This window comes from Podarcis tiliguerta (genome assembly GCF_965153285.1).
Source record: "Podarcis tiliguerta genome assembly, chromosome: 9".
Taxonomy (NCBI): Eukaryota; Metazoa; Chordata; class Lepidosauria; order Squamata; family Lacertidae; genus Podarcis; species Podarcis tiliguerta.
In genome coordinates this window covers 74,316,474-74,329,146 of record NC_139542.1, presented here as the reverse complement: position 1 = coordinate 74,329,146, position 12,673 = coordinate 74,316,474, and the positions used below count along the sequence as shown (strand labels likewise).

At 42.2% G+C, this 12,673-nt stretch overlaps 1 protein-coding gene and 1 long non-coding RNA gene across 9 annotated transcripts in view; one reads left to right on the top strand and one right to left on the bottom strand.

The window, feature by feature from the left end:
- The window catches only part of SH3TC1 (SH3 domain and tetratricopeptide repeats 1), a 120,497-nt gene that overhangs the window by 11,937 nt on the left and 95,887 nt on the right, over positions 1-12,673 (bottom strand). For 6 of the 8 annotated variants that reach the window (XR_014501966.1, XM_083398959.1, XM_083398957.1 and 3 more), the window contains exons 4-8: positions 8,595-8,700; positions 6,851-6,991; positions 5,453-5,615; positions 4,334-4,407; positions 979-1,183 (exon numbers count right to left, since the gene is read on the bottom strand). Coding sequence is in view for 7 of the 8 variants with exons in the window: in XM_083398959.1 (XP_083255085.1) it covers positions 979-1,183; positions 4,334-4,407; positions 5,453-5,615; positions 6,851-6,991; positions 8,595-8,700 (689 nt within the window). In the remaining variant the exon portion in view is untranslated. Of the gene's footprint in view, positions 1-978; positions 1,184-4,333; positions 4,408-5,452; positions 5,616-6,850; positions 6,992-8,357; positions 8,420-8,594; positions 9,843-12,673 lie in introns of those variants that run through there. The other 2 variants (XM_083398961.1, XM_083398960.1) reach the window with 2 other exon arrangements.
- The window catches only part of LOC310657931, a 66,076-nt gene that overhangs the window by 50,357 nt on the left and 3,046 nt on the right, over positions 1-12,673 (top strand). The gene's annotated exons all lie outside the window — the stretch shown is intronic.

Here is a 12,673-nt window from a genome sequence, read left to right as displayed (position 1 = left end):
GCCGCCCCTGAACCGAAAGGCAGGAAGTGAGCAAGCACAATGGTGAATTTAGGGTGTTTAAAATGTGAAATTGCACATGCTCAGAGTGTCTTATTTTTGCATGTCAAGGTTGGCAAAAAATAAAAATAAATGGGGGAGGGTTTGCTGGGACTTGTGAAACTGTGAAAGATACTACAATACTTATTTTGTGGTTGCTTGTTTCATGTGTTCCTGGGCGAGGCTATTTTGGGAAGGGTGCCTGAGCCCTCAACTACCCTAATCTGTCCTTGGCTATGAACAAGAGGAGTAGTCAAACAAGGGGAACAAACTTATACATTTGGCCTTCAGAAAGTAGAGGCTGTCAGAAAGGAAGAATGGGGCAGAGAGTTGTGCTGGGTCTTGAAGATGCTGTTTCGGCTGTGGAAGCCCTAAGCATGCAACAAGAGCACCAAAACCAAACCCAAACCCAGGGATAATTATCTTGCGTCTCGCATACTGCACTGCTTTCAGCTAACCTGTCAGTTCTTCGCTAGAAGGCTTCCAGTCTCAACTGCCACTTGGAAATAGCTATTATTCCAAAATTCTCTCTAGTTTTCCTCAAGTAAACATACCTGGTGGGCATAGCTGGGGGGGGGGCAGAGGGGCAGCTGCTCCCCCCAAATCAAGTAAACCAATAAAAACACTTAACTAACTGAGGTTTTGCCCCCCCCCCCAACATGAAGCCTGCTCACCACTAACATAATTCCTGGCTACGCCCATGAATGGAAGTCACTTCTAGCCTTTGAGAGCAGTAAGTATAACTGGAGAACAGAATATTCCTGTGTCTATTACAATATAGTTAGCTAGAAAGCTTTTGAGTTCTATGTTCTAATGCCCAAACTTGGAGTAAAAGATGTCCATTCACGACCTCCGATGCACAGCAGTAGAAACATTCCTAAAAGTGGAATTTGTTGGTGGATAGAGTAACTGCCTGGCTTTATGGTCATCCATAGTACTTACTCTGCTGCAGTCGTCTCGAAGTCATCAGGTTTGACATGGCTGCTCTGCACAAAACCAACCTGGCCAGTAGGGGCATGTCTTCCCACAAACCACTTCATGCATTTCATAAGGTAGCCAATAATTTCAATTCTGTCTCCTTTCTGGAAGCCAAGTTCCTCAGGCACAGCACTTTCGTGGCTAACAATTGCTACAGAAAATCCTGTGGCTGAATAACAAAGAATTGGGAAATACAGTAACTTATTTAAAATAAGGTATCAAGGCAATATGTTGTCAACATCATTACTTTTAGTATTACAAGTCACATGAGAAATAAGAGTAAATAGATTTTGATGTAACAAAGAGGCAAGAGGTGATTTGGTTGGGTTGAGTGGGACTTGCTGCATGCCATAATTTGATGCTACAGGTGACTAATAATAAAAATTAATAATAATAATAATAATAATAATAATAATAATAACAACAACAATAACAATAACAATAATAATAATTTTTTATTATTTATACCCTGCCCACCTGGCTAGGTTTCCCCAGCCACTCTAGTATCAGCACAGCCATTCTCAGTTACAGCAAACAGTAGCATTTGCAGGTGGTGAGAAGCGACTCACAGTAATGATAAGTAGGGATCCCCCTGCCCCAATGTGGACTAAAGTACCGTATGTTTTGCTCTATAAGACTCACTTTTTTTCCGCCTAAAAAGTAAGGGGAAATGTGTGTGTGTGTCTTATGAGTGGATGCAGGCTGCATAGCTATCCCAGAAGCCAGAACAGTAAGAGGGATCGCTGTGCAGCGATCCCTCTTGTTGTTCTGGCTTCTGAGATTCAGAATATTTTTTTCTTGCTTTCCTCCTCCAAAAACTAGGTGCGTCTTATGGTCTGGTGCATCTTATAGAGCGAAAAATACGTAGTTACTCACACCAGCAACAACAGGCCATATATCAGAGATAAAAACACAGAGACCAGACCCTCCAACAAAACCAAAAGTCAACTTTGTTCTCGTTTCTACTTAGGCAACACTATTAAAAGACCCCAAAATGCCAGCTAACACACCCAGGATTCATTCACCTGCTCATCTTCCTATATGATCTAAGTGATTTGATTCCCCTCCCCATTCTCAGCAGCACAATGTTCCTGAGCTATTCTAAGTTAGGTGTTGTTTGGAGATTGCTGGGAGAGAGGAATTGTCTGATTTTACAGGACATTTGGCACATGCACACACCCTATTCAGAGAACTAAGAAGCCTCAAATTGTTTTAATTCTTACAAATCCTGCAGAATTCTCTTAAATCAGAATTGTGCAAATATATTTTTTAAAAGCCAAGCAAGCTGCGGTTTAATGCTAGAAACTTACAGCTCATCCAGACTTCCTTTCATGCCATGTTTCTTGCTTTAAAGCTCCTTGTCTGAGCACTCGTGCCTCTCTCCCCTCCCCCCCCCATGCTTTCCCCACGAAAACCCAAATGGCAACCTCCAGAAAATGTCAAATGGCAAACTGCAGAAAACCCAAATTGCCATTTGTTCTGATTCAGCATTAAAGAACAGGTTTTCCTGAGGAGAGTGAGGGATGGGTGATTACGGGGAGGGACAAAACATAAATAAAACAAAAGACAGAGGATATTTTCTCCAGTGATGTGGATAGCAAGCAGGGGAATAACAATTAATATGGAGAGTGAAAAATGGGAGCGTGTGGACCCTCATGTATCAATCAGGCACCAATAATATTGGATCTGAATGACCCATTTGTGAGATTATGTCCCCATCTGAATCAGGACACAGCCTAGGACTGGTTAGGGCCAGTTCAGCCTTGAAGCTCACTGTGTGACTTGGACAATAGTACCTCAAAACCTGAGGGTTGCTATGAGAAGAAGTGGAAGGGGGAGAACCAAGCAATGATAGATGACAGACAGACAACAAAACTATATAAATATGCAACACACCAACACAAAGTATAAAACACCCAAGCCAGCTTTGCAGCGTTGACATAGGGCTCATTCACACTTCCACTTGCCATGCTACTTTCCCCGGGAAAAGCTGCAGTTTAGTGCTGAATCGGAACAAACACAACTGGGTTTTCTGTGATTGCCGTTAGTTCTGGTTTATTGCTAAAGAGTGGATTTCCTGGGGGAAAGCAGTGGGGCAAAGGCAAAACCGCCTGGGGGCCTCCTATGATAAACAATGATGCAACATGGCTGGTTGTCCTGGGCAAACTGGTCTCAAAGCATAGGCATTGCCACAAGGTCAAATTCCCACCTTTATATTTTTTATTTAATCTTTATTGATTTTATGCAATGAATCACAGTTGTAACTCTCCATCAGTAGTGTAAATAAAAGAAGTAAAAAAACGTTGGGAATAAGGTAAATTCCTGTATTGAGACCTCCCTCCTTCCTAACCTGGGCTCTCTACATTTCTATATCAACTGCATGTTAAACAGCATCTATTTTGCAGTTATCCAATATGTCCAAGAATTATATCACTTTGCAGGAGTCATTCAAAGCCTGCCAAAGATTTTACATGTTTACAGTGATCTTTTAAATATCATCTGTATTTATCCCATTCTCTGTTAAATTGTTGATCTTCTTGATTCCTAGCTTTCCCTGTCAATCTTGCCATCTCAGCATACTCAGATAATTTCGTCTGCCATTCCGTTTTTGTCAGTATAAATTCCCAGCTTACCAGCGAGCCCAGTTTCCAGCAGCACACAGTGCCAGGAGGGACCACAGACTTTCCCCATATGGTTTGCCTCGCTGTGGGGAAGGGGCTTCCCAAACCAGGGAACCAATCAGAGACAGGGCTCTGGCTTCTCTGGGCAGCGCCTGGGAGTGGCGCTGATTGAGACTTCCTTGGTCAGTCTGTTCCCAGGGCGGAAAAGGAGGCCCACGCCTGCTCTCCCCGCCCACCGCTTTCTTCTGTAGTATAGTCTCCTTTTACAGGGGAATCCCACCTCCAGCATTGCTATGGACATTGCTGATTCTCAAGGCCTGAGAGAATTTTTTTTACCAGCAGATGGATTGGCTATGGTTCTGTGGGGTTTTTGCCTACCTCATAAAGGTAAAGGGACCCCTGACCATTAGGTCCAGTCGTGGCTGACTCTGGGGTTGCGGCGCTCATCTCGCTTTATTGGCCGAGGGAGCCGGTGTACAGCTTCCGGGTCATGTGGCCAGAATGACTAAGCCGCTTCTGGCGAACCAGAGCAGCGCACGGAAACGCCATTTACCTTCCCGCCGGAGCGGGACCTATTTATCTACTTGCACTTTGATGTGCTTTCGAACTGCAAGGCACAAAATGGAGTTTTCTCATTTCCATTTTTCTCACAACTCATCAGAACTATTACAACTTCTGTCTTAATAGCAGTTACTTACCTATTTGATCTGTGGCTGCAGATTCATTTCTTACAGCAAAATCAGCAGAGTCTGTGTTTTCTTTCAGAAACCACCTAGCATGGGAAAGGTTCAAGGAAATTAGTTTGGCCTGCCATAACAGTAATAGCAATTTTAACATCAAGTCAATTTCAACACTCATTTGGTTATAAGAAAGGGAAACTGCACCAAAGGCAGAAATGTAGAGAAATGATGGAGCATATTAATACAGTTTCCTGGTGATGCAAAACACCACTGTTCAAGGCACACTTAACTCTGCTGGATTGTGGCTGCTTATATATATTATCTAACTGCTGTTGCTAAATTTAGATTTGCAAGACAGCGATGTTAAAATATTCACTGTGAAATGTTACACTTAGTTTTTAGCATATAAAGCTGATAACCTAAAGCCCTACGCACTATTCTATATAGCAATGTTTATTCCAAATGGAAAATGGCAGAGCTTTCAAGACCGCTCATTTCATCATCGGAAGCCATCAATTAAAAAAGCAAAGCAACATCAGGGCTATGCAAAACAATTCCCTGTTGCATTCAGTGAATTCTTGAGATGGCATTTGGAACATGCCTGCGAGCCATGCTTGTCTGCAGTGAGTGACCACACACGGAAGGCTGTGGATTCAGAAGTAAGGTGGAATTCTGCCCTCTTCATGCTGGTGCTGCATGCATGGCCAACAGTCATGTGTCAACGTGGAAGGGCCCACGTGATCCTACTGTTGCCTTCAAACATTCATGGAACAAATCCAGGGCGTCTGTGTCTTCTGAACACCTCTGCTGTTGCACACTCTTTTCATATGTTTGTTTTGTATGGTAAGCTGGCCAATCTTTTTCTTTTTCTTTTTTTAGACAAATCGCTATATTTTGTGTGCAGGTTGGATATGGCATACGTTCAAGGAGATAACCATTCTTGCCATGCATAGAAAATGCTGTCACTTTCACTAGACATCAAAACATATAAATATTAATCCTTCTCCATCTGCTGTAAAACTGGGGGAAATTATGAAGAACTGAGCATGTACTTTTATTACAGAACAGCCATTTGGTGTATATTTGCCAAATACGTGCACACACAGGTGGAACCGAAAGTTAAGTTCAGAGACCTACTGATGGAACGGGATCAGGGGCTCTGGCAAGCCCTCAGCCAGGCTTCCCCCCGTTTCTTCGGGAGCTTTCTCAGTAGCGGACCAATTCAGCTGGCGAATTCCGACTCCAGCGTCGGCAGCTCTTCTTTCACTTACGTTTTCATTATGATATACAAAGAAGGTACCTTAAGAAAAAAGCTGTATTTGAAAACATATCAAGTATTTTTGCAGTCATTTTAACATGAGCCACATAAAATGAACCCCAAATGAGCCAACCCAGACCCTGTGGGAGGGGCGTTTCTCTCTCTGAAAGATGAAGTACACTCTGACCATTGTCTTTTCTTTTATGTTTGATGCTGTTAAATCAAGTAAGGGGTAGTGATGAAGGTTTTATGGTCGTATTTGCAGGGGTTGGACTAGATGACCTTTGGTGGGCTCCTTCCAACTCTACAATTCTATGATTCTGTGGTTCTATGGGTTGTTGGTTTTTTTGGTGTGTGGGGTGTGTGATCCTGATGTATATTGTGCTCTAGAAGGCTTAGTTTGGTCAGAATCAAGTATATGCTTCCAGAGTTAATGCTAAAGGTAAAGGGACCTCTGACCGTTAGGTCCAGTCGCAGACGACTCTGGGGTTCCGGTGCTCATCTCGCTTTATTGGCCGAGGGAGCCGGCGTACAGCTTCTAGGTCATGTGGCCAGCATGATTAAGCCACTTCTGGCGAACCAGAGCAGCGCACGGAAACGCCGCTTACCTTCCCACAGAAGCAGTACCTATTTATCTACTTGCACTTTGACGTGCTTTCAAACTGCTAGGTTGGCAGGAGCAGGGACCGAGCAACGGGAGCTCACCCCGTCATGGGGATTCGAACCACCGACCTTCTGATTGGCAAGTCCTAGGCTCTGTGATTTAACCCACAGCGCCATCTGCGTAAATACATTACTTCTGGGTAAATGAGCCACCATAGCCACTAGAGGGCCGTGAAAATTTGTATCCCAGGCTCTTTAGACTCATCTGTTGTTGTTAGTCGTGTCCGACTCTTCGTGACCCCATGGACCAGAGCACGCCAGGCACTCCTGTCTTCCACTACTCATGTACTATCTGAAACCAATGGGGTGCAGTGGTTGCCGGATGTGAAATATATTGGCATTATTTTTAGCTCTCCCATCCCACTATCAAGTCCTGGGCAAACAGGGTTTCAGGAAAACCAGGGAGGGAAATGTTTTCCCCCCTTTCTCCACTAACTCCCTTGCCCCGAAGAGTTGGACCCCTGGCTGGAAGCTGCTCCTTCTGCTGAGAGGGGTCCCCACACTGCGGCATTTTGTAATATGGAATAGTCACCATTTGTTCCCAAAGATCATCATGTAATTTAACTCCATGAATATTTAGTATTTCCGGACAATTACTAATACAAACTCAGTACCTTCTTGAATTAATAGGCCTCTGTATATCAGACCAAGACATTCCTCATCAAGACTGACATCAATTCCAACCGATTCCTCTGATGAAGAGAGCCAGAAATAATCATCTAGCAACAGATTCTCCATACAATGATTTAAAAAACCTGCCAAAGAAATTTTTCAGTGTAAGTGGCTGTTTTTTTAAAGTCCCTTTTTCATAAAGCCGGTAATAGCAGAAACAAGGGCAGGTCACAAGGTGTAGCTGACCTGTGAGTAGTTCCAAGATCACTGTTTTAGATTGCTGTTTTTTTAATTGAAATGCATCTTATCATTTTGTAACGGTTTTATGTGAACTGTCCTGCGAGATCTTTGCCTTAAAAGGTGGCCTAGAAATAAAATATCCTGGCCAGGGCATGTTTTCGCTGGGAATAAGATTGGTAATGTTTTTTTCTAATCTGCATAGTGTTTGTATCTGCTATAACCTTTTGGAAGCAAAGACAGCAAAGATTATTTGAACCCATTTCATCCATAAACTACTAATTCTGCCCACCCTCAATGATACGAACCCTTTAGGGGGCTGAATTTGAAAACTAGGGCAAGAGGGCTGTGCATGTAACCTACTTTTTATGCATTTCTGAATTCAGTTCATTTGTCGTAACAGAGATGAAACAAACTTTTTGCAACTAAAGAAAAAGGACCTGAAAGCAGGCATGGAGAATAAAAACTCTATGCTCTATGCTCTGGTAACCACAAAGTTAGATTACTGCAGCATGTTATACGTAGGGCTGCCTCTGAAGATGGTTCAGAAACTTCAGCTGGTGCAGAATTTGGCAGCCAGATTGATTACTGGGGCAAAATGGTTCAGGCACATTACACCAATCCTGGCTGGACTACAGTAGCTGACAATTAGTTTTCGGGCCCAATTCAAAGTGCTGGTTCTGACCTATAAAGGCTTAAAATGGCTCAGGACCACAATACCTCAAGGACTGCCTCTTTCCACATGAATCTACCTGGACCCTGAGATCATCATCTGAGACCCTCCTTCATGTGCTTCCTCCACGAGAGGTCCGGAGGGTGGCAACGTGAGAACAGGGCCTTCTCTGCAGTGGCTCCCTGACTGTGGAATGCTCTCCCCAGTGAAGTTCGCCTGGTGCCTTCATTATACACCTTTAGGCGCCAGGCAATAATGTTCCTCTTCAATCAGGCCTTTGGCTTATTAACACCCGGTGCCCTATTAAATGTGTTGTTGGATGGGGGACTGTTAGTTTGTTTTTTGTTCTTACTTTGATTATGTACTTTGCGCTTTTTATTTTGTAATTTTATGTTGTGAACCACCCTGAGATCTACAGATGAAGGGCAGGGTATAATAAAATAAAATAAAATAAATAAAATATCATTGTCATCGTCATCATAGTGCTCAATTATGTACTTTTAGTTTATGACACCCATCTTCAGCCAAACAGAAATGGAGAGTTTACAGCCCTCAGTTTTATCTAGTGGAAGCTATGCTGATAAATATTTCATCCTTACAAGTGTTTTTACTTTGAGTAATGAATAAAGATGTTGAAAACCCTTCTATTTTCAAGCCCTTTGGTACCTGTAAAAATCCAACAGCAAGTTTCCAAAAAAAGAAAGTAGAAAAAATAGCAAGCATTTAAAAAGCTGGTTTATATTTCTTACTATGAAGAAATGTACTGTGAGGACTTATATTTACAACAGCAACAATCACAAAAAATCTTAACTTTCCTATAGGCAGAAGTGCTTTACCAAGGGAATAATAAGTTACAAACTTCCAGATTTCTTCAAAGGTCCAAAATGTCACCACTATTAGTTGGTCTTCACTGTGAATGGACAGCAGCCTGGCAGACAACTCCTAAGAAAGGCAAAAACACCCATGTGTTGCTGATTGCTGCTTTTGACTAAATTTATATTCTGTCCTTCCTCCTAAGGGAGCCTAGGGCAGCGAACAAGTGATGAAACAATACAAATTCTGTGAAACATCTTTAAAATATATATATATTTAAAAACAGTTCCAATACAGATGAAGACACTACATATATGTGAGTCCTATGGAAGGAGCCAGTTAAATCATATTTGAGCTAAAAGAGAAAAAACCATGGTGGAAATAATTAAACCACAAGTTTGCCCCAAGAGAAACAGACCTACGGAAGCTACATTAGTGACTGGAGTGAGAAAGAGCCAGCCAGCTGCACCGAGTAAAGCAAAAAGGCATACATGTATTTTGCAACTAGGGCTTTTCTCCTAGAAAAAGAGGTGCCAGAACTCAGTTCTGGTGAGTTCCAGCTGGGGGGAAAAAAGCCCTGCATGTGCTAATAGGAATGTAAGTTGAGTGGTCAATGTACACAACTGGCCATTGTGCAGAGTCACCAGGTTTCAGAGAAGGTGCACATAATCCTGCGAGTTTATCTTTCAGATCACCTTATGCCATATCTGCCACCAGACCATTTCGATTTGCGGAGCTGGCACTGCTACAGGTGCCACATAATAATTGTTCAGTGTTCGAAAGAAATCAATCTTTTAGCATGCCAGCACTCACAATTTGAGACGCCCTGCCTACTGACATCAGGCGAGCACCTTCATTGGACTTTTCTCAGTGCCTACTAAAAACATTTTTGTTTAGACAAAGCCTAACCAGATATGCAGAATGTTCACATATGTTTTAATCCATTTTTAGCTTATTGCTGTTTTAATTAATTTAATTTGAAGATTTTAAATAATTTTAAACTTTTTTTTACTGATCATTGTATTGTTTTGTAAATTGCTTTGAGTTTTTTTTATTTTATTATTTTATAATCAAGTGGTATATAAATTGTATGAAACAAACAAACCTTTCGTGAAGATAGAATTGCATATTCCCAGTCAATATACATAATTTCCAACAGGTCTTGGGAAATGAGCATATATTTACTGAGTTTTATACGTTCTCCAGATATGATGCATAATCTCCAAAGGAAATAAAAATAAATAAAATATTGTCCAGTAGCACCTTATAAACTAAGGTGCTACTGGACCATTATTATTATTATTATTATTATTATTATTATTATTTCAACTGTGTCAGACCAACACGGCTACCCACCTGGATCTAGAATCTCCAAAGAGGCGAAACCGTGATGGCGGACCTCTTCGAGCTCTGAAGAGGGGCACCGCAGAAAAGGGTTGTTTCGCTACGGCGCAGCGGCAACCCATCAAGAAAAACCACGGACAGAGAGAGTCCGTGGCCGTGGGACTCGGCGGGCACCTGGAGCGACCCCAAATTCGCGGAAGGGACCCCGTAAGGGGCTCCGGAGTGAAGGAGGGGGAGCGGTGCTGTGAGTTCATCGCTCTTTCTGCGGAGGCGAAGCCGCGCGGCTGTCACGGATGAGCGCTGACCTTTCTTCCAAAAAATACTACTCTGAAACAGCAAACCCGTGAGTAAGGACTTAAGATTTGTTACAATAACTTGAAGAAATTTGGCTGAAACCGGGAGACGAGAAAGAGGAAGTCCGTCTTCCGGCACTGCTTATAAGATCAAAGCAGACTGTTTAAAGAGCGGAAAGCGCTGTGAACAGGGAAGCTTTAAGGCTTTAAAGTGGGACTTTCGTGCACACTTGAAATTCTATTCTTAAAGGAAGAAAAAATACAGTTTAAACTGGACTTGGAGCGGTCCCCCATGGGGCGAGGGAAGACTCTAACCCCAAATCTTCGGGTGGCCGGGTGAAGTTGCTTGACTGCGGAACTGTTACAAACTTCCAGATACTTTTGTAACTGAAGTGCAACTTTTGGGCTTACTTAGTTTGAGTGGATACAATTGCAGGCACCTTGTTGGAACATTGTTAAACGTTTTAAAGTGCTCTGCAGGACTTTTTTCTTAGTGTTTTGGAACTAACTTGCTTTTAAAATTGTTTTTGAAAACGGAAACTTTAATGGCGGAAAAGTTACCTTCTTCTTACTAACTTTTGGTGGCACTCCCCCTAGAGGACATTGGATAACAAAGGCCTGGGAAAAGTTTTTTTGCTTACTTTCTTTCTCCAGACTGTTTATAAATTTGGACTTGTCTTTCCCACGGGATTACAACATTTGACCTTGAACATTGACTGATGAGTGGTACAGGAAAGACAAGAGCAGCCAAAGCTAAGGAAGCTAAGGAAAAAGAAAAAGCAAAAAAGCAGGCACAGCTTTTGCAAACAACTTTAACTCAGGGACGTAGACTATCAGTGCCTGCTGTGCTTGCAACACAAAAAGTAGAAAGTGAAAAGCCTGAAAAATCTGAAGAGGAAGATATGGCATCAGGAGGAGCAGAGGCAGCACTGAAACAAGTTTTGGAACAATTGTCAACATTAAATCAAAAAATTGATAACCAATCAACAAAAATTGACCAAGCTACATCCTCGATCCAGAAATTGACAGATCAGGTTTCCCAACACACCCAAGCAATTGAAAAATTGCAAGGAGCAACGGAAGAGAACCGTAAATTGGCAGGGGAAGCCGTTGAAATTGCAACATCAGCTAAAAAAGAGGTTGAGGAAGTTAAAGCAGAAGTCAAGCCTCTGCATAAACAGATAGGGGACCAACAAACCTATCTCTCTTTGGTGGAACTGAAAAACCGGGAGACTAATCTTAGGCTTAGGGCGGTCCCAGAAATCGAACAAGAAGATTTGATTGGATTTTTGACAACAGAATTTTCAAAGTTCTGGGGCTTAAAAGAAGAAAGTGATTTTAAAATAGTATCGGCTTTTCGACTGGGAAGATTGGTAAGAAAAGATAGATCTAGAGACTGTCTAATAGCTTTGAGATCAAGAGAGGAGAGAGACAAAATATTAGGCCTACACTTCAAAAACTCAATTGAGATACAAGAGAAAAGGGTGGAAATCTACCGAGATATTCCTAAACAGCTATTGGATCTGAGAGCCACCTATTCAGAATTGGCTAAGTTGTTGAGACTTAACTCAATCCCTTATAGGTGGGAGTTCCCACAAGGACTATCATTTACTTACAAACAGAAGAAGGTTAAAATAAGATTACCAGAGGATCTACAAAAGTTCCAGCACGACCACGGAGAAGATCTCCAAAAAGAAGCAGCAGCCCTTTGGCCTATACTTAAACCAGGACCCACTCTGCCAGCAGGCGGAGGGACGCCTAAACCCTCGGAATTAGAGGAAAAAGAAGATACACCGCTCTAGGTGTAACAGAATAGTTCAGGATGTCTCTGCAGCTACTCAGTTGGAATATAAATGGCGGAAATTCCCCGGAGAAAAGAAGGAAACTGTTTCATATATTGAAGAAAGAACAATTGGATATTATTTGTTTACAAGAAACCCATGTGACCAGGCTCCATAGGAAAGTTTTGGTCAACAAAAGACTAGGCCAAGAGTTTATTTCCTCAGACAAGGTAAAGAAAAGAGGAGTGGTGATTTATGCTAAGGAGAGCCTGATACCTAAATTTTTATTCAAAGATGAATATGGAAGAATTCTGGCAATTGAAATCCAGACCCAAGGAGAAAAAATATTGATACTAGGAATTTATGCTCCAAACGACGGGAAATCAGAATTTTTCAAGAAGCTGCATGAGACGCTGCTGGACTATCTGGACTATGCTAACATCATAATGATGGGAGACATGAATGGAGTGGTGTCTACACATATGGATAAGTCTTATAACCAAAATCTAACATCAGACGGCAGACTGCCTAAAACTTTTTTTGAAATGACTGACAATCTGGATTTGATTGATATATGGAGGACAAAGAACCCCCTAGGTAAAGAAGGAACTTTCTTCTCTGAGGCCCACCTGTCCTGGTCAAGGATCGACCAAATCTGGACCTCCAGGGGGCTGGCACCCAAGA